General features: G+C 37.7%; 1 protein-coding gene and 1 pseudogene across 6 annotated transcripts; one reads left to right on the top strand and one right to left on the bottom strand.

The window, feature by feature from the left end:
* Positions 1-21,525, top strand: part of LOC131257677 (putative 4-hydroxy-4-methyl-2-oxoglutarate aldolase 3) — a 63,695-nt pseudogene that overhangs the window by 3,325 nt on the left and 38,845 nt on the right.
* LOC131257674 (putative disease resistance RPP13-like protein 3) lies at positions 1,288-20,635 on the bottom strand. 6 transcript variants are annotated; one of them, XM_058258467.1, is made up of 4 exons: positions 18,705-20,569; positions 16,877-17,002; positions 13,629-13,966; positions 13,220-13,595 (listed from the first exon to the last, which is right to left on the bottom strand). In XM_058258467.1, the coding sequence occupies exons 1-2, from the start codon at positions 20,218-20,220 to the stop codon at positions 16,980-16,982; spliced, it is 1,539 nt and encodes a 512-aa protein (XP_058114450.1). In that variant the 5' UTR covers positions 20,221-20,569; the 3' UTR covers positions 13,220-13,595; positions 13,629-13,966; positions 16,877-16,979. The 6 variants fall into 6 exon arrangements, with proteins under 6 accessions (XP_058114447.1, XP_058114451.1, XP_058114450.1 ...); XM_058258464.1 differs by lacking the exons at positions 13,220-13,595; positions 13,629-13,966 and adding an exon at positions 1,288-1,468 and having other exon boundaries at positions 17,527-20,635; XM_058258468.1 differs by lacking the exons at positions 13,220-13,595; positions 13,629-13,966 and adding an exon at positions 1,288-1,468 and having other exon boundaries at positions 18,705-20,570.

Below are 21,525 nucleotides of genomic sequence, written 5' to 3'. Positions count from 1 at the left end.
TAGAAAACAGGATATTATTGTCTTGCAAAACTCATAGACGGAGTGGATTTTTGACGAGAATCTATGTGGGCCCCACATGGTTTCCGATTAGATGAACTTCTTGGGCCGGGAAAAGCACAGGCAATCCCGTTCAGGGAAGACATAAAACCGGTGCTTTTAACCTCAATTGCATATGGTTTTCCACCGTGATGTATGTTATTAATCCACACTGTCTATCCATTTTTATTTTAATTTTTCATATTGTTTTAAGTTCATGAGCCAAAAAATTAAGTAGATCTAAATCTTGAGTGAATCACACCGCATGAAATAGTGCTGATGACCCACCATTAAACACTTCTTATGGGCTACAAAAGTGTTTTTTTTTTTTTTTAAAATAAAAATTATTTATTAACACTTCATCCATGAATGTATGATGTGATCAACAGGTTACATGGAAAATAAACATTATGATAGGCATTAAGATAAACCCTAATCAGTTTTTTTTTTTTTTTTAATAAATATGGTGGCCATTCAATCACCATTGTTTCGTATGGCGTGGTCCACTTGAAATTTGGATCTTCTTCATTTTGGGGCTCATGCCTTGAAATGACCCGGAAAATTAGATGGATGGAATGGTTACATCATGATGAGTCCCACCGATGACTGAACAGTAACAACGTTCCTACTTCCAGTGATGGAGCTCATGTGTGAGGGTATGGGTCAATGTGTTTTGTCTGGAGCAATTGATGATCAAGGTGGACTTCACATGATGCATGGTCTAGAGAATGATGAAACTTTTCTAGTATGATAAATACGGATCGCCCATTTCCTATCCAGTGATTATAATCACCGTTTCAAAACAATGGGCCATGTAGTTCACTGATCTGAACTGTTGATTTGATTGGCCTATAGACCATGCCTGTCTTTCAATTAGTCTTCCAGACGTATAATATCTGATCCTTCAATTAGACTCCAGTAGATAGGCAATTTATTAAAAAATTGTGACAACATTTTAAGTTCGATGAAGAGAAAGCCGCAGAAACAATGGTTTGGAACATTTGCCATCATATCCACTATATGTGTTTCAGAACCATGGGGTCAATTGTGCAGATGAAAGAAAATCTGAGCTCACTGTAGCTCCATCATTATGTATTATGCAGAATATGACACTTAAAAATAAGGGAAATTGGTGTGGAATTCCTTTTAGGTTCACATTGTAAAGAAATTGTTTCCTATTTACTACAATCAGGCAATGACATTAATGGATACTGTGAAATAAATCAAACGTTAAATGAATTATTTGTGCCAATTGAAGTATATAACATATAATCGAAAGATATATAACAAAAAATACATACACCCTCAGGTTACAATTAGAAAATATGATCCAAACATCTCATCACCATCTAGTCACAATTCCACCGTTCGTCACTCTGTCTGGTCAGTTTTCACGTGCACATCATCACAGTTTCTACTGTGAGAAAAATGTCTGGCAAAAAAAGAAAATCGTGATTAAAACTGGGAAGTTATCTGCTAGAATTTGGTTGATTAAATCTATAAAATAAAATAATAAATGAATAAATAAATAAATAAAATTCAAAGCATATACCGGGCTTTAAAAACTAATAATGAATAAAACATGGAAGTATAAGTTTCTAGAGCATTCACTCGGAGTGTCTTGATGAGGGTTGCAAGGCGAGCCAGTAGTTCTAATATCCAAACTTTGATTTGATAGGCTCGCTACAGATGGAAGATGCTCCAAAAATCTTACAAAACGAAGCTCCTAATTCATCCATCAATGTCCTATAAAAGTCTGTCAAGAAAATAATACATTAATTGTCCTGGAAAAGCATGGCCAAAGATTAGATGACAAATAGTTCTCAATTACATTTGCTTGCGTAATAAAAAATAGAGAACTTTCAGAAGTTGCAGGAATATTACTAACAAAAACGCATTTCAAGCTCTGGATGTGAAATTACTATACTCATCCAATATAGGCTCTAAAGCATCTATATTACTAACAAGAACACATTTCAAGCTCTGGATGTGAAATTACTATACTCATCCAATATAGGCTCTAAAGCATCTATATTACTAACAAGAGCACATTTCTAGTTCTGGATGTGAAATTACTAGAGTCATCCAATATGGGCTCTAAAACATGGATTGAATGCAAAAAAGATTCAAATGCATTGGCTCATCAATGAGTTCTCTATCTACAACAAAAATTAAGCTATTTATTCATATTGTAACATCACCAAACAATATCAAGTAAGCATAAAATAGAGTCTAAGCCCACACGTGGAATTGTGATCATCCACATGCAGCTGCACATGCCAACATGGATATGTGTTTGAGATCCCAACATGCCAACATGGATATGCGTAAGATGACATATCAGGTGAGCAGACAACTTGAAGTTTGCACAAGAGACCAATGGTCCACTCTGATGTTTATGTGAAGTCCACCTTGATCACTAGGTGCATCACCCCTATTAGACCCTGGGCTCAAAACTCAGCTACATATCCATGATTCAAGTAGACTACACAATTAGAAACAGTACACATGGCAATGCTAACCCTATAAACTATTTCCCTTGATGTCACTCAATTCATTGATAGGCTTGACTTTTGTGCCCTAGGCCTAAATTTTAGTGGGGCATCTAATGGTTGGAGTGGATTTCATATAATCAGCATGGCGGGTACTGTAAAAATTAAGCTCGACTCAGCTTGAAATGAGTTTCAAACTGAGTTCAATCGAGCTTTTTTGAGTTGAGCCGAGTGAGCTAACCGAGCTAACACAGTTCATGCACAGCCCTAAGATTGAATAGGTTTCGATAACATACACGTTATAGACTGCCATGAGATAAAGGTGAAATAATTAATTAATTGCTTTTCCATGATGAATTTTGGAAATATAGGAGGAGGTATCTGTAATGTTCTAAAATTAGGGGAAGATATATGTAAATGTCACGTGAGGGGAGGTAGGTGCTATTAACCCTTTTTGTTTGTAATAGGATTGATGTGCAAGGTAGTTGCGGTGGGACGCGAATTGCCTGCTGACGCTGTCAGTAGGCGGTAGCTGCTAGACTGTGCTATGTGGGCCCTACCATGATGTATGTGTTTTATCTATGCCATTCATCTATTTTCGGAATGACTTTTCCAGCTATGAACCCAAAAATGAGGAAGATCCAAATCTAATGTGGACCACACCATAGTAACATTGGTAATTGATGCCGACCATTAAAAACTTTTTGGGGCCATAGAAGTTTTGGATGAAGCTGATATTTGTGTTTTACCTTCGTCCAGGTCTGTGTGACCTAATTGATCATAAGTTGGATGGATGGAAAATAAACATTACAGTGGGCCCCAGGATGTTTTTAATGACGAGTATTTAATCACCGCTGTTTTCTTGTGTTGTGGTTCACTTGAGATTTGGATGTATCTCATTTTTGGGATCATCCTTTAAAATTATCTGAAACAATAGATGGACGGAGTGGATGAAATACATACATCATGAGAGAACAGCATGCAGTAACCAGCCTGCTACTGGCAGGGTCAGCTGGCAATCCGGTGGACATGTACGCTTTTGGTGTAGATGAGGGTGTAATGAGACATATATGAAAGCGTGTTCGTAGCAGTTGGATGGTAACACTCAAACGTATGATTGAGATTTGGGGGAAGCACCAACGTCAACGTTGTTGCCTTGACTTATACCAGAATGCCTTTTGTTTAACTCCCATGTATTCATTGGGCCTATTCTAGTTTGATGGATCACATTTGATGTGTACTTAAACAAGTGGGGTCCATTGTTCATTAAACAGATAGTTGGTGTTTTGTGGGCCCCACAATGATCAGTATGTTTTATCCATCCATTTTTTCAATTCATTTTATGGCATGAACCGAAAAATGAAATAGATCCAACACTCAAGTGGATCACACCATAGGAAATAACAGTTGAAAACTTCTAGGGTTACGTTAAGTATTGGATCAATAACATTTGAAAACTCAACGGGCAATCGCACAAACTTTTTGAGAACTCATCATATATGATATGAGTCCAAAATCTGAATGGTCCACGTGACGCAGCACCCCATGAAACCTCCAGGGTCCAACTTTTACTTTGATCCAAAACTTTGGTGGGCCATGAAAAAAGAAAACAGTTTCCTCCCTTGATTTACATTTTTCTTTGCTATGGCCCACCGGAGTTTCAAAATAGGGTGAAAATCGGTCACTATCAGTTTCATGGGATGGTGCATCACATAGACCATTCGGATTAGACGCCCACGACACGTATGCAAATGTGCACAGGTGCACCAGTGAGCATGCCTATCTATCTATATCAATGCAGCCCTGGGAAGGTTTAAATGGTGGACTTTATTATCCATATCTTCTTCTTCTTCTTCTTCTTCTTTTTTGGTGGTGGAGCTGGCTTGATCCGTGATGCTTTAAATTTGGGCTCGTCCCCTGGGATAAGCACAAAAACGATTTACAATGTTGATAAAACACATACATCATGGTAGGGCTTACAAAGCCAGCTTTGACAACGGCTACTTGGTTGTGTTGGGTCACCAACCAAATTGTGTTTGACCCAGATCATCCATGGGTATCCATGTTACCCTGAAGAAGGGTTCCCAAAACTCTTCTAAAGTGGAAGATCATAGATGTCAAATCCGGGGCCCTCTCTTTTTGGATCTTTGCTATATTTTTTTTCTAAACCAAGTTATGAAATATTGATCTATGATATTTTTGGAAAAATTTCTCCATCCACCATAGAGTCCATGAGAGCAATGGTTTGGATAACAAGAGAATGAGCTCCATCAATGCGGGTTGGTCGCATCAAGACATTGTTTGGAAAATATGGAGTTTACTCTTATAGACGCCCTCTAATTACAGTAATACATCTATACATCTCTTAAATATAGATATATAATTCTCTTTTAAATTTGTTCTTTTTCATACACTTGGTTAATAAATCACGCTAACATCTCATGTTAGGGACCAAAATGTCATTTCCTCTACTCTCTACTTAACGCGGGTTCGAGTCAACCCAACCGACTTCGTTAGATAGTAGCAAACTCTATCACAATATTAGCAATAACAACATTGTCATCTATGATATCTTCGATCAACCGATATAGACCACCTACGAACTTTCCCTTTGCAGTCATCATTGCTCATTGATCATATTTGTGGTTGATGTCTTAAATCTATCAATAATAGGGTCTATTGACAGCAAGCAGATGTTGATGCCATCGACAGATGTTCAATCCTATCGAGAAAATCCAAAAAATCCATGTTGGTTTCTGAAATGTTTTAGTATTGCTACTCAATGACATCAGAGGAAGTTTGATGCCATCAACAAATCCTAGATGGGTGTCGATGCCATCAAAAGTTCCATCTAATACGTGCGCAAAATTGCAAAAGTGCGCAAGATGTTTCCTATTTTGATTGTAACACTATATATATCAAGTGTAAACAGAATTTGGGAGAGAGAGAGAAGTGTATTAAGGTTTTCTAAATCGTTCCTAAGGGTTCAAGGGCATAGTTAGGGCTTGTGGAAAGAGATTCGAGGCTTGTTCGAATTAGTATAATACTATCTCTTGTAATTTCTACTTTTATAGTACATTACTCGTCACTTTGTGTCATGGTTTTTTTTCCACAAAGGGTTTTTCTCATATAAATTTTGAATGGTTCTTGTAACGATTTTGACATCTCTATTTCCCATAATATATATGTTATCATTATTCATATAAACTATGTCACCATCATATAATTGATATGTATAAAAATAATCTTGGTTTAGTGTCATAAAAAATGAAATGTTGAAATTTAAAATCTATTAATGGTTTAAATTCTTTGTTGAATTACATTAATAAGATTTTTCCGTCATTGGATGAATTACCTTTCTCAACTGGGTGTTCTTAAGAACCCTTTAAACCTACTACTTAATGATATAAATTAGGTTTGAAAATTTTCAATTTATCATTTTAAATTAACAATTTAAGTAGTTATTTTTTTTTAATAATTCTAATACTTTCTTATTTTGTGACATTTCAATTTGGATCTTGTTTGATTTCCCACATTGGTGCCTTTTATCAATAGATCTTCCTCTTACCATTATGGTATCACTAGAAAATCCTAATTCTATATTAAGATTTGAATTATTGCCTTTAAATATTCTTGTCAAGGGGACTCGTCATTCATTTTCAAGTTTCATAGTTGTTATGTAAGAAAAATATTGTTTGACGTTAATTTTTCTTTGCATATGTTATATAATTTGTCTTAAAAAAAACTTTGATAGTAGTTAAATCATATATGTTGAGTAAAACCAAATCATCTAATACAAAAAGAAGATTCTCCATATCTATCATGTTTTTCTTCTAAAAAAGGTCATATTTCATCTTTATGAACGTTTTTTTTTTTTTTTTTTCTCCATTCAATTACAATTGTAGAACCTTCCTTTATTAACACCACATTTATCTTCAATTTATGTAATATGTAATCAAATCCATCTAATTTTGACACCTCAAATTTTGTTGAACTGGATCCAACTGTTTAAAAAACAATTGCAACATACACCAACAATCTTGTGCTAAAAGGAATTTTAACATTTTGCTCTAGTTCTAATTATTATAAAAAACAATTGCACACACGATCGATGTAGGCAAAATAAAATAGTTAAAACCAAACCATAAAAACCATAAAGAAACAAGAGTAAACCACGGAAGAAAAGAGTTAAAACAAAACCTAAAAATCTTAGAGAAAAAAAGAAAAAGATATGAGAGGTACAAAAATTTACCCATATGTTATGGAACAAAAACTTAAAGTTTTATTCTTCACAAAATTAAAATAAAATCAAAACTGCAAGGTTTATCTCTCTTCCAATATTCTTCCACTATACAAGGAATGACTCACCAAGGAAGATCTAAAAAGACCACCATTTCTTTACATTTTTTCCTCCTTTAAGTCAAAACGATTGGGTAACATGAGCAGCACAGTTTTAGAATGTATGATAAAAAGGAAAAAAAAAATAAAAATGCATTGACCAGGTAGAATATGTTTCTCTTCCAACATTGCTTGTCATACTGAAAAAGTAACAGATAAATAAAACACATGGATTTGTACATGATTTTGCCAGTGCCACTTCAAATTGGCTAGAGATTTAGTATTTTGAAACACAAACTAATTCCTGTTTATAAAAGGACAACTGAACTAAATCTATAATAAAATTATTTTATTTTACCATCAGAATTAGAATTATAAAGAGCAAACTGTCATTCAACAAAATTATAAAGAGCAAAGGCTTCCCTGAATTAGAATCCCATTAAAAAAATTAGAATTTATAAATATTATCTAAATCCAGCGAAAGAACCACAAGGAAGAGAATTTATCATACATCACGTATAAAAAGAAGAATAATTGAAACCTAAAAATGTACCTTAGCCAAATTGCTGAGCAATGCCATCATCTAAGCCTTATCCATGATCTCAATGAGCAACTATACTTGGGAGATCATGGACATTGAGAATAGCCACAAAACAAGCACAAAAGTGACAAACCAAAAGAACAACTTGCATTCAATCAATGAGACTAATGACCAAAAACCATGATGTTGTCATGAGTTTCAATGCAGGATATTTGAGCCATGCAAAAAGGTTGACCAAAGACCATATAAGACAAGGAGTTGTTCTCTTCCTCTTTGTGTAGAATGATTTCAGAATTTAAATTATTGAGAGTATTAGATCTAGCAAGTGATGGAAGTCCTTGGTTTGGTATCCTAGGACAGTTTTTGGTTTTTCAGGTTGAGGAGTGGTCTATGTTTATTTTGTTTGTTTGCATGTTTGCAGCTTGGGGATCTTCTCGGGCAAGGCGATGAAGTGGTTTTGAGTGATCTTCTTGGAGGCCTATGGTAAGATTGTTGGTCGTGGGCCAGAGTTTTTTGGTCATTTGCATCTGCAGCCACATTTCCAAGTGGATTTTGGTCAGAAGATGGCAAGCCAATGTTTCGAAGGGACTGGATGATGAAGTTTTTTAGTTGCTGAATTAGAGTTAGGCTGTGCTCAGAGTGGCCAGGTCGAAGTAGGGCTGATTTTGGATCTTCTCAAAGCTGTGTTCCAGCCAACCTGCAGGCAGTTTTGGATGCTGCTGGGTTGGATCCTGTAATTGTTCTGTTTCGATCGAGTCCTATATGTATTTTCATACATCATTAGGAAGGGTAAGTAGGAAATGCCCAAATGATTTTCAAACTGATATTATCATACATCATTAGGAGGGATCCACTGTGATGTATGTGTTTTCTATCAATGTTGTCCATCCATTTTTTCAGCTCATGCATGTGTTTCATGTCTCTTGTGTCCATCCATTTTTAAGGCATGAGCCCAAAAACGAGGCATGAGCCCAAAAACGAAGCAGATCAAAGCTCAAGTGGACCACACCATGGGAAATAGTGGGGATAATGACACCCACCATTGAAAACTTCGATAAAGTTCTGTTTAGGACCCACACGCCAGCAAAGGGATAGAGAAAAAACCTAAACAACTGCAGGATGATCATGACGAGTAAATCCATTTGTCAATTTCTTGAATGCCTCACTATCATCGATCTCACCGTCTATCAAGTGACCCCTTTCTACCACCCTCTCTACCTTCTTTTCATGCTTTCGTACAACATCTGCATGAGAGAAAGCGAAGCAACAAATGCTCAACAGATACTCCCTACAAATCCACATAGTTCTCTGTTTTTTCCTCCTAATTAAAGAACTACACCAAAAAAGATCTCTGTAATTAAAAAAAAAATTTAATATGCAAAAGATCTAAATCATCAAACAACAAAAAAATAGATAAAATAAAACAAAAATCCCATGAAACAATCTTGACATCAAAATGCAACTCCAGAAATCCCCAAAATTCGCTAGATAATTCATGCGACTTAAGAAGCCCTAGAAAACAGAATAGACTTTGATGAAACCCCAACAGGCTGTTTGGATGCCTGTAAGTTGGGTAAGTGAGAAGTTACTTATAGGGAAGTCACTTACAAGTGGTGTTTGGGGGAGAAAAATCACCTGTAAGTCACTTACAGGCAAATCTACCAAAAAACTGCAGGGGGTTGGGGTGGGGAAGTCACTTCCCTGTAAGTCACTTACAGGCTCAACGGTCAGATTTTTAAAAAGAGGGGAAGAGGGAGAAACGCACCAACCCACCAAATCTCTCTCCGTCTTTGCAATCTCTCGCTGCAGTTACTGCCTTCTGTCTCTTCTCCTCCTAAAACGGTAGGGTTTTATCCACCCTTATTTTCTCCTTTGAAAATGGGAGTGGTTTGACGTTACTCTATAAGGCACGCTAGCATCCAAACAGTCACTTATACGCACCTGTGTATTTTTTCACACGTGTCATGGGCCTCTAATCCGAACGAATCATGTGATGCAGCATCCCATGAAACCATCAGGGACTGTGGCCTGTGGTTGGTGATTTTGTAGATCGTTTATTTGGTTGGTCTCACTGTAGCCTGTGGTTGGTGATCCTATGATGTACTCGCGGTGTTGGTGAATCTCTTAGATTGCACAGTTAGAATGCAAGTAATTTAATAATGTACATCAGTGTTTGTGAATCTCTTAGATCGCACAGTTAGAATGCAAGTAATTTAATGATCTACATCAGTGTTTGTGAATCTCTTAGATCCTGAGCATCAAACTCCTCATTAGAGAATGAGAAAAACTTTGATGATTGAGTGGGATTGATGATGCGCTGGCCCTTAGAAATTACATCAAATTGCACAGTTGGAATGCAAGTAATTTAATTATTAGATTTTCTATTAATGTTTTTAAGTTTATTCTTAATGCTTAAATTGAGTTATTACTCCATATTATAGATTTTTTGAATTCGTGGCCCAAGTGATGATTGGTTTAGCTTAATAATTATCTCAAATACTCATCCTCATGGGCTTAACAAAATAACATATTTGATCCCATGTTTTTTTATATGATTATAACATTTTAGAACGATTCTCAAATCTAAGATATGCTCGATGTGAATATACAGCTTTCTACCTGTAAGTAACTTACAAGTTATCCAAACAGAAAAAGTAACTTACCTGTAAGTGGCTTACAACTTACATCCAAATAGGTTACCTGTAAATAACTTTCACCTGTAAGTCACTTACAACTTAAAAGAACTTACAGGCATCCAAACAGGCCCTAACGTAACAATGCAGGAGGAGGAGATCGAAAGGATCACATTCTCTCTTACCCTAAATCGATAAAACGGGGAACAAGAAATTAGAAGAAACCTTAAATCCGATGCGAGCATGAGAATCGAACAGGTCTGCCATTGAAATTACATGAGCTCGTTGAGATCTGCAAATCCAAAGGGGAGCTCTCTCCTCTAGCATTTAAAGTGAGAGAGCTAGGTTGTCGGTTTTGGGAGGATGGAATAAGAGAGAGAGAGAGAGAGAGAGAGAGAGAGAGAGAGAGAGAGAGGCCGTCGGTTTCGGGAGTGAGAGAGGGAGGGATGGAGAGAGAGAATGAGAAAGAGGGGAGGTAGGGTTTTCTTTTTTTCTTTTTTAATGGACCTTCGTCAGTAGCGGGTTTCAGTTACTGTCTTCAACGGTTACTCCATCCCGATAGAATAGATTTTCGGGACGCTCGCCGGTGGTGCATGTTGGCGACCAGCAAAAAAGTGTCGGTGATGCAGCAGTTTCTTGTGGTGAGTTAATATTAAGTGATGAAAGGGGTATGGAAACGATGGAACTGAACTTCAAATTAAAGGTGGCAATGGGCTGGCTGGCCCAATCAGTCTTTGAACTGGGCTTGGACTTATTGGGTTGGCCCATGGGCTGGATTGGCTCAGCATGCATGGTCCAATCAGTTATTGGATCTTAGCCCAACCTGGCTTCATACGTACATACCCTGTATCCTCCCAATATGCCATGCATCTTGGACACACACACACTCTCTCTCTCTCTCTCTCTCTCTCTCCATTTTTCTTTTTCTTTTTTTCTCTAAGAAGGAAGGAAAGAAAGACAAATGTTCCTTTATTCTTATAAGTCTTTTATCTCTCTTTTGCTTTTAAAAATGCAACTATATATATATATATATATATATATATATATATATATATATATATATATATATATATATATATATATATATATATATATATATATGCTAGTGGAGGGAAACTTGTGAAAGGGAACCAATGTCAAAAATGTGAAAATTCAGGCTTGGACTTAGGTGGGCCATATCAACAATTTGGGCTGAGCTCGGACTGAACTATTTTGGCAGCCTGCCATGAGCTTGGGCCAAATTTAGACTGATTGAAAAATGAGGGCCCCCAATAAAGCATTTGATAAAAAGCAAGGGTCCTTGTCCACGCTGTAAGCCTGTTGAGTTAAACTCTACAAGGTCTACCTTGATGTATGTGTCTTATCCATGTGGTCTACCGATTTTTTAAGATCATTTTGAGATACAAGCCCAAAATTGAAGCATATAAAAAAATCAAGTGGGCAACACCACAAGAAATAATGTGAATTGAACATTATTTCGCCATGGAAGCTTTGAATAATAAAGCTGATATTTATGTTTTCCTTTAATCCATGTTTGTGTGACCTTATGAACATGTTAGAGGACAAATAAACAATATTGTGGACAGTAGAAATATTTCAATGGTGGACGTCATTATTCCCTCTATTTTCTGTGGGGTGGTCCAGTTGAGCTTTGGATATGCTTCAATTTTGGGTCATTACTAAAATAAGCTGGTAAAATGGACGGACAGCATGGACAAGACACATACATTGCGTGCGTGGCAGAGTTTACTCAGAATGCCAAAGCGTACTGAGCAACTCGTACGCAATCCACTCTAAAGTCATGCAAATCCTAGCCCTTGATTCAGCGACATTAATGCTCTAATCAACATCATGAAATTCATACTCTTGCATCTCCAACCATTCATGACATTGGCAGGAATCAAGCCAGCATTTTACTTTCTAAAATTTCACGTGTCCACAGCATTCACCGTCGACCCACCAGCCACACAAAAGCTGTGATTTTTAAGGCCCCCCATAAGACTAGGCCTGTTAATGGATCATATCAACCCATCGAATTCGATTTGATCTGATCCATTTATAGTGAGTCTAGACCACTATACAGGTCTAATGGGTTGGATCTGGATGTCAATCCGTTGATAATCGAATCGGTTCCAGATCCACCTGATCCGATCCAGGTAAGGCCCGATTCGATTATTCCGATGAATGTTTTAATCTCGGCCATCCGTCTAAAAAACTCAAAACCAAAATAATAATAATAATTCTAAGTTATTCTCTTCCCTTCCTCATTTCTCTCTCTGCACAGCTGGCAACCTATGTAAAAAAAAAAAAAAAGTGTCTGATATTTTCTTGGAATTGATACGGGATGGAGTTTCATGACTGTTTGCTTTTTGTATTAGCTTACTTTTAGACTATTAATTTGACTTGATGGATTTGTTACTTGATAGATTTTCTTAAAATTGTATATTAGTCTTGAGCTTGGCATGGACTGATGCCGACTTGTATAGGTGGCTAGTAGACCTGATCCAGCTCCGACCTATTGACAGATTTGGTTGGGCGGGTCTGTATCCACTACACAGGTCCGATGGGGCAGGTCTGGATCTTAAGATGCTGATCCGTTAATAATCGAATCGGTTCGGATCCACCCAATTTGATCCAGCTTTGATCCATTGACAGGCCTACTCAAGACCACACTAGGCCCGTGTAGCCAGGGATGTCTATAGACTCCGGAGAAAACAAAATTTGAAATAGGGACCGAATCCAAAACACTCCCGACCTATCATAGTTCTGAGATAAGGAAACATCAGCTTCCAAATCAAACGGTTGCATGCGTCATTGTCTTTCAAATTTCTATTGAACTTAGGAGTCCACACTCTAAATTTCCGTGTAGAAAAAAGAAACGATCAGCTACTGATATGATGATATTCAGAGAAAGCCGGGCAAGCAAAAGGAAGGAGAGTTGAAATGGTGGTTCTCCCTACCATCTGTCCACCCAAAATCTAACATTATTACCATTTCCCACTAAGAACGAGGCATTTGCGAATACAACAACGTTGGACAGTTTTATTATTTCTTTCCACGAAGCTGAGGATCTATAATTGGATTTATTTATTTATTTTAGTTCAACCCCCTTCTTCTCATTTGGGTGCATGAATAGACTTGGGAAAGAGCAAACTGGAAATAGAAGTATTTGCAAGGAAAAGATTCCTAATAACCATCGTTTATCCAAACAACGTTTTGAAAGACCCCCTTTACACTCATTCAGAGGCTGAGATGAAAATAGTTATTTCAATCTACGCTTCTAAGAACTATCCATGGCCTAGTGGTTCAAGCCCATGGCTCAATGGTAAATGAGGTTTGTTTCAGCGTTAAGGTCTATGGTTCAAGTCCACTTTTTTTTCCTTTCCTTTTATCTTTTTTCAAAAAGATGGGAGCACACCACCTGAAACTTTGTTGATGGTAGGAAATTTACAACTTTCAGGTGGGCATCACAAAAATATTCGAATCTCACCTATCATATACTCCAACGAATAAAAACTATACAAAAAACAAAAATATCCTCGAGATATACAATAGCTGCAGGAAAAAAAAAAAAAAAAGCAAAAAAACAAAAACAAAAAAAAAACAAAATAGTGTGACCATCACAGGCCCAGTGAAAAGATCCCTCCAAAGAACATGAACTTGACGGGAACAACAGGGGCATTCCCAAAGAGTAGACAGGCAGACCTTCAACCAACATTGTTTCCCAAAATCAAACCACAAACTTTTCATGATCTACAGCCAATCATGATGAGCTGGAATCCCACTGACGGTTGACGCGTTTTGGGAGGACCCTTGGAGCATTCCAGACACTAATTCTACAGATTGGAACTGATTGAACAATAGGAATGGACCCAGCTGCTGAGAGGGAAGACAGGGATGCACTATCCAGTTCAAGTCCAGCTTACCTTAAAAATAAAATAAAATCCATGATTTAGTAATATCGATTGTTGAGATGCATTTGAGAGCTAAACACAACTTCACATTTCAAAAAATTAATAATGATGCTTATTAATAAAAACCGAAGGTACAAAAGAAACCGAGAAGAAAATCCCCCAAGAAACCTGATGTCAAAATATATCCTTCACAACTCATGAACTCCATTGCATGAGACTAAAGATCTCATCGTCCCCAAATGAACCGATGAGGAAAAGATGTTAAAGATCTTATATTTATGATGCTAAAGATATTTAGCATCTTAAACGATGAGATCTTTAACATTCTTTCCTCGTCAGTTCATTTGGGAGTTGGTATTTCTCTTCCTCAAGCATGTGAATTATATCACTAACCTCAGAGAAAAAGAAAGAAAGAAAGAAAGAAAAGAAGAAGAAGACAGAAACGGGAATCAGAAAAACCTGACACATCAAGAATTTCACTGATGATGCTAGAAAATCTCCTCCTCGCAGAGGATAGTCTATGTCTCAGTTTCATGATAATTGTCTATTGCTGATCATGCCTCCACAAGCTTTAGACAACCCCAAGCTGAACCTTTTCTTTTTACATACTCACCCACACCACACATACTCAAACACCCATCTACACCACATGGGCACTCGATCCCCTGATCTTGGTGTTGAAACAGAGTCTTATCTACCAAACTGCACAAATACTTCAGGAACCAATGCAAAGTAAATTTCCAAAATATACATTCTTCCTCTACTTCTCCATCGCTCCATCAGCTTCCTGTTTCTATCATATCCTGTATAAGTTCCACGGATACAAACAAAACAATAAGGTCCCAGTAACCAAGATAGAGGCAGCATAAGCATAATAGGTGGCAGAAACAAGTACAATGATGGGAGGTCATATCCTAGTATATTAAAAAATAAAAAATAAATAAAAAATCAATCCAGAGTAACAATAATCACCCCTGTTATATTCATCACATTTAAGATCAATATCTGACCCATATGCAAACTCTACTTAAGCAACTGAAAGGTGTAAACAAAGATATAGATCATATGGTAATTAGAAATGACATAGGATACAAGAACATTTTGACTGCCTATGACAATAGTGTCTATGTGTTTCTAGTCTGATATTTAACTTGTTCCCAAGATAATATCCAGCTGGGTTAAAATAAGATAAAATACCAGCATCAGATTTCAGTTTGTACATGGGCACTCTAAAAGCTGGTCTTTCTCCATGTACGATAGCTGATACTGTATATTATATAACAGATGCTATATTATCATTGCAGTTGTAAATGAAGGTGAGTTTTCTGCTCGAAATGGCCTCAGTTCAATGGCGAAGAAGCAACCAGCTTGATGGAAAGGTCCAACACTTGATCTTTAAGATAGTAAGTTCTAAAAATTTTGACCCACTTCAAGGAAAGCTCTTATTTAATACTCTTATGCTACATTGGTGCATGTCCTGTATTTGGTTAGGCAATGCTCCACACACATGTGGGCATAGAAAACCTCAGCTACTAGTTACGCTTGGTCCAAGAATCAGGTCAGACACAAATTAAGTGAGCCAGTCGTATGTGAACAAAATGAACAATCAACATTTAATGTACATGATGGCACATTAGATGAGCAAACGACCTGAATTGTGCGCAAGGGAAGCTATATAGTGGCCCCCACCTAATGAGCAGTTTGTTGAAGAATACGTGTAAATTCTCTCATCAATCCCCTCAAACACACGAAGTAACCTCTCCAATAAAATCTAGACACTACAAATCAAATCTCTGGTTAAGGCCTAAAAATGATGTGCAAGTATTCATACTATAGCAACTCATCAGCAAAATAGAGTATATAAATGTGAAAACTGTCACGATGCATTTATTCCATACAAGTGGGGTTAGTGATACTCCACACTATAAATCCCATGGATCTCAGTGAGGATGGAGGATGCCCTCAAATTGGAAGTTCCTAATCCTTCGATTAGTGTCCTAAAAGTAAATGCTTAAGGAAAAACAAATATAGAAATATGCCTGCGGAAAAGGCCAAAGATTGGGAGGTTAGTAACTTTCGCTTGGGTTAGGTTTCAATAGAATGAGAACTAGTAATTGTAGACATATTACAGAAGCAAATTAATTTTTGTCTTGGTTAGGTTATCACCATTGTCGTTTAGTATTGGCTTGCAAGTTTGGACCGACCATAAAATTCGAACTCCTTGGTTCATCAATGTTCAACAACCAAAAATTAGGGTACTGCCACTAAAAGGAGTGCATGCAAACAATTATATAGAAGATAAGCATATGCAAAAAAATTCAGGCTGGTCCATTCATAAGGTCTCCCACTAAAAAAAAGTATTGGTAGTTTAAATAAAATTGCCAATTCTGCCAATTGAAGAGACATGTGTGGCCTGCCTTGTTAGTTGCAATCTTGATTTTTACACACAATTGTCTTCACAAGATCCCCTTTGTGAATGACCATGGTTCAAAAATCATTTTGATAATAAGATGATGCTGACCATCCAATCAAAGACTTCTAAACAAAAAAAAAAAAGTAAAAAAAAAAAAAAAGGTCCACAGTTCACATTTAACAAGGAAAAGTTACTGATCTAACAATTAAAGTCATCAAAACCAATGTGAATTTATACAATAGTCCACCAAAGAAGGGTCAGGTCAACCAGATGGACGATAGTGGTTTCATCTAACCATACAGTGAGTTATGCATGCCAAAACCTGAGGACTGCTAAAGGGTCTTGGTTGAAGCATTTTTTCAAACATTTAGTGTGCAGATTCTATATAAAGAAATAATTAAACATTTCACAAAATTATAAAAAAATAAAAAATAAAAATGATTTGATCATAGTAAGTTGAAGTATGGATTAAGAGGTAAATAAAAATGAAGTGGGGAAAGAAGTCTTACCAATTAACCACTTGCAAAGACATAGAGTGCCACTGCTTAGAATCTGTTGGTTTCATCTAACCATACAACAAGTTGCGAAAAGGGTCTTGGTTGAAGCATTTCTTCAAACAATTAACGTGCAGATTTCTATAAAAAAATAAATTAAAAAAAATTAAAGACATTAGAAAATTATAAAATACTGTGTTACAAACTATAAAAGTAATGGACAAGCTATAGCAGTAGAGAGTTTCATAGCAAGAACTTAAAAAGAATAAATTACTTGATTTTTACATGACCCACTGATGATTATATGAAATCCATTAGTGACCACACGAAAACTTAGACCTGGGGCCCAAAAATCAGACCCATCTATGATTCAGGTTGGCCACACTAATGGAAACAGTGTGGTTCACCGGAATGACGGATGGAGCTGAATTTTGGATTTCGTGCCTTTAATGGGGTAAAGCAGGCGTTAAGAAAGTTAACGGGATTGTAATGGGAATGTACTGGGATGGTAATTAAGCCAATTGAAAATGTTTTTGTAAAAGACAGTGGAATGTAAATTCTATATAAATTCCCAAAAGATTAAAAAAAATGATATGATTATAGTCAGTTTAAGTATGGATTAAAGAGGTAAATAAAAATAAAGAGGGGAAACAAGTCTAACCAACCTAGCTCTGCCAACGAGAGAATGTGCCCACTGATAATTAGCATATCCCATCGCTTATGTCGATGGAGGGTATATGCCGAATCTTATCCCAATCCTCTCCCCTGTCTTCTTCAAGCCTTGCTTTGAATTCATCGGACATACTCCACAACTGCAATTTGTTGAGGGTACTCACGTGTTGCAGTCCTTCCGGAAGCTTCTTCAATTCATAGCATTGATCGATATGTAAATGTAAAAGACTTGGCATAGCTCCTTTCTCCACTTCCCACTCTTCTAATAGATATAACTCACGAAGATGTAAGGATTCGAGTCGAGGAAACCCTTGTGCAGAGCAAGCCATTTCCTTTCCGAGATATGACCAAATCAGCAATCTGAGAATGCGAAGGTTTTTCAGCTTCTCCAACGTCACCATTGGGTCTTCCTTTAAATGAGACCGGGTCAAGGTAAGCTTCGTGAGGTTTATTGGAAAGAAACTGGAGTCGGGTAACTTGCTTAAACTTCCTTTCAAATAGAGAGAGTGGAGGCCATCCAGATTGACAATCGATTCGTACAATACCTCGGCATCTGCTTCTGTTTGTACGCATATTCCTAATTTTTTAAGATTGGTGAGCTTTCCCAAGCAACCATCTTCCATCCATTTTCCAGATGTTACAAGTGATAAAGTCTGGAGGCTATTTATCCGGTCAAGCCTTGGACGCCCTTCTATCTGTCCATACGTCACACGGAAGTCCTTATCTCTACTCTTCACATGAAAATGTCTTAACTGTCTCATCTTCCCGATTGTGCTTGGTACCTTCATAAGACCATCATGACATGCTATAGATAGAGTTTGTAAATTATGAAGATTGCCTATCGACGATGGGAGGCTTCTTAAATCAGTGCTTGTACAGCCAAGGTATCTCAAGTGGATTAGTTCACCTATTTCCCTCGGTACCTTTTCTATTACTGCACCGTGTATATACAACACCCTAAGCAACTTAAAGCCTCTAAAGAGAAACTTTTCTTCTTCTCTTTGAAGCCATGGAGAGCCATGGCCATACATTAACACAGAACGAAGGTGTGGAGTGGAACGGCTTAAGGAAATGTACTCACTTGAGTTGTTATGGTAAATTGCAACTCGACGGGCTCTAGATACAAGAGGAGCACTTGCATTGATCCCACTGTGAACTTGAAGAAACATACCTTCCTTGGCTTCTGATATGGAGAGATCTCGTAAAAGATCGTGGATGCGACAACTTTTAATATTCCCTCCTGTACTTCTTCTTGCTAACTGAACCATGCTTCTCTGGATCAACTCCTTTAGACAATCTTCTCCAACCTCTTCTAATGTTTCTTCCCCTCTCTGTTGAAGAAACCCTTCAGCGGCCCACATTTGAATCAGCTCCTTGGCACGGAACTCATGGTCCTCTGGAAAATTGCCCAGATAGAGAAAACATGGTTTTAAATAATAGGGAAGATCTTTATAGCTCAAAGATAATATGTGGGAGATTTTGACTTCTCCCTTGACAAACTGCCAACTGATGCTCTTGCGTACATTCTCCCACTCCCTTGGTTCCTTTACTGATAAGAGCCCTCCAATGACTGCGATCGCAAGAGGGAGACCATGGCATTTTTCCACAATCTCTCTTCCCAGCTTCTCTAAATCCTGCGGGCAACCACCATCTCGTACTAGGATTAATGTTTTTTTACAGAACAAATCCCAGCTCTCTTCATTGGTTAGAAATCGCAGTTCATGGGGCTGGCTTCGTGGATCTGCATATAAAGCTACGCCTTTGTTTCGTGTGGTGAGCACGACCCTACTGCCATTATTCACATCCGGAAACGCATCATTGAGAGCATTCCATGCTTCCATTGTCCATATATCATCTAATACCATCAGGTATCTCTTCTCTTGCAGATACAAAGAAATTTTATGCCTCAGCTGAAAGAGGTCCATGTTCTTGAGATCCGCTTCTGAGATCACCATATAGCGATTTATGATCTTGGTCAGAAGATCTCTCACACTATACTCTTGTGATATAGAAATCCATTCACAAGAGTAAAAATGTGTCTTCACACGGGTGTTATTATAAACTTTCCTGATGAGAGTGGTTTTACCCAGACCACCCATTCCGACTACAGAAACAACACAACGCCGCGACTCCCCCTCCATCAATTGGGCCATCAATATCTCCATATCTTTCTCAAACCCAACAAAATCGGGTTCTTGAGAAAGAGGAGAAGTGAGCCTCCATTCTTGGTGGCTTCGACCGGCAGAGCTCGTCCCTGCTTGCGGACCTATATTTTCAATTCCGTAAGTCGACCTACTTTCGGAGATGGTACGGGTTTTATTCTTTATCCGTTCGATCTCCAAGCCCACCTCATGGCGAGCTGTCAACTCAAGGGGGGTGAAAGCGTACCTTCTAATACGGCCCACAAATCCTCTTTGCCTCAAGGGTGGTGCTACCTTGAAGAGAAAGGTGTCGATCACGTCCTCAGCATCGTATGCAACATCTCTCACGTCCCACACCCAGTTCTTCACTCTTTCATCTCCTTCTTGTTTGGTGTCTGCGTCTTTCAAGAAACATCGCATCCGCCTGAATTCTGCCACGAGCAATTCGACTTGTTCACGAACCCCATATAAGAGAATAGCTTCTTGAATGATCGGGTCAGCAAGTTTTTCAAGGAGGAGCTTTACAACGGACTCAATAACGGTCATCTTTCCTCACTCTTTTCTCTCACAAGAAACGAATTCAGATAAAAGCTTTGCTTCTCTTCAGTTCAAGTTGCATGTCTCTTTATTTACAGAGGCCAACTTGACCGGTCACGAGACAAAACAATCATGGTTCGTTGCTGCTCAATGGTTGACTTTGTTGTTCAGTTGATGAATCTGGACCGTCCATATCATGTGGACTTTACCCACGATGATCCTCCACAGTCATGCACATGTGAAATTTTAGATAGTAAAAGATGCTGGCTCAATTCCCCAGTGTCATCAATGGTTGGAGATGCGAGAGCATGAATTTATTGCTGCTGATTGGATTATTAGTACGGCCTGATCAAGGGCTAGAATTCATTGCATGGTATATTTACCATCGCTTTAATTTAATTACTAAATCAACTTTAATATCTCTAATGTAATGTTTGACATAACGGTTGTAATAAGCCACCTCAAATATATGCTTTGTACAACAATGATAAAATTCTAAGTCTCAGATGGGCCACAAGCACAAAATTATGTCCAAGTGACTAACCAACGATTTTAACCATTGATTTATATGGACAATGTTTGGACAGTGCTGATCATCATATTGAAGTAATTTATACCGATGCAATTGATAATCTAATTATTTTAAGACATCATTAGTGGGCCATGTGCCCAAATGCAAGTCTTGGAAGGATTTTAATAGTCCACACTCTCATGGTGGATTTCAAACTCTAAGATTGAGGGGAATTTAAAACACCCAATTACTTTATGGTGTCAAACATCAAGGGATTTGAACTCCCCTCAAAATCTCCTCACATCCTCCCAAATTCATGGTGCCAAACGACCCCTATAATTAAAGCATATGCGTAGTTCAAGTGGATCATATTGGAGAAAACAACTGGGATAATGACCACCCACCGTTGAAACCTTCCCACAGCCCACAACTATGCTTGCATGCCATCCAACCTGTTCATTAGGTTACAGAGACATGGATGAAAACTTCTATAGCCCTTGAGAAAGTTTTGAATAACACACATTCAATTCTGACGATTGGTTTCTGCTATTGTGATCTACTTCCAGCTTTGGGGATGCTTCAATTTTGAGTTCATAATCTTAAAACGATACGATAAGAAACCTTCTATAAAATGAAACTCTACTGCAGAGTTTTGAAAGTGGATTAAGGGGTAGCTGGGACCTTACTGTGGAGCTTACCTTGATGATGTGTTATATATCCAAGCTGTCCATCCACTGTCCATCCATTTTTTCAGCCCATTTTAGCTTGCAGTCTCAAAAAATAGCCGGATCAAATTCTCAGGT

This window comes from Magnolia sinica, chromosome 10 (genome assembly GCF_029962835.1).
Source record: "Magnolia sinica isolate HGM2019 chromosome 10, MsV1, whole genome shotgun sequence".
Lineage (NCBI taxonomy): Eukaryota > Viridiplantae > Streptophyta > Magnoliopsida > Magnoliales > Magnoliaceae > Magnolia > Magnolia sinica.
Note: the sequence above shows the minus strand (reverse complement) of the source record. Positions and strands in the feature narration are given on the sequence as shown.

Bases quoted from the DNA above. Each gene is read 5' to 3' on its own strand.
- LOC131257674 (XM_058258464.1), bottom strand. From the start codon at position 20,220: ATGACCGTTATTGAGTCCGTTGTAAAGCTCCTCCTTGAAAAACTTGCT.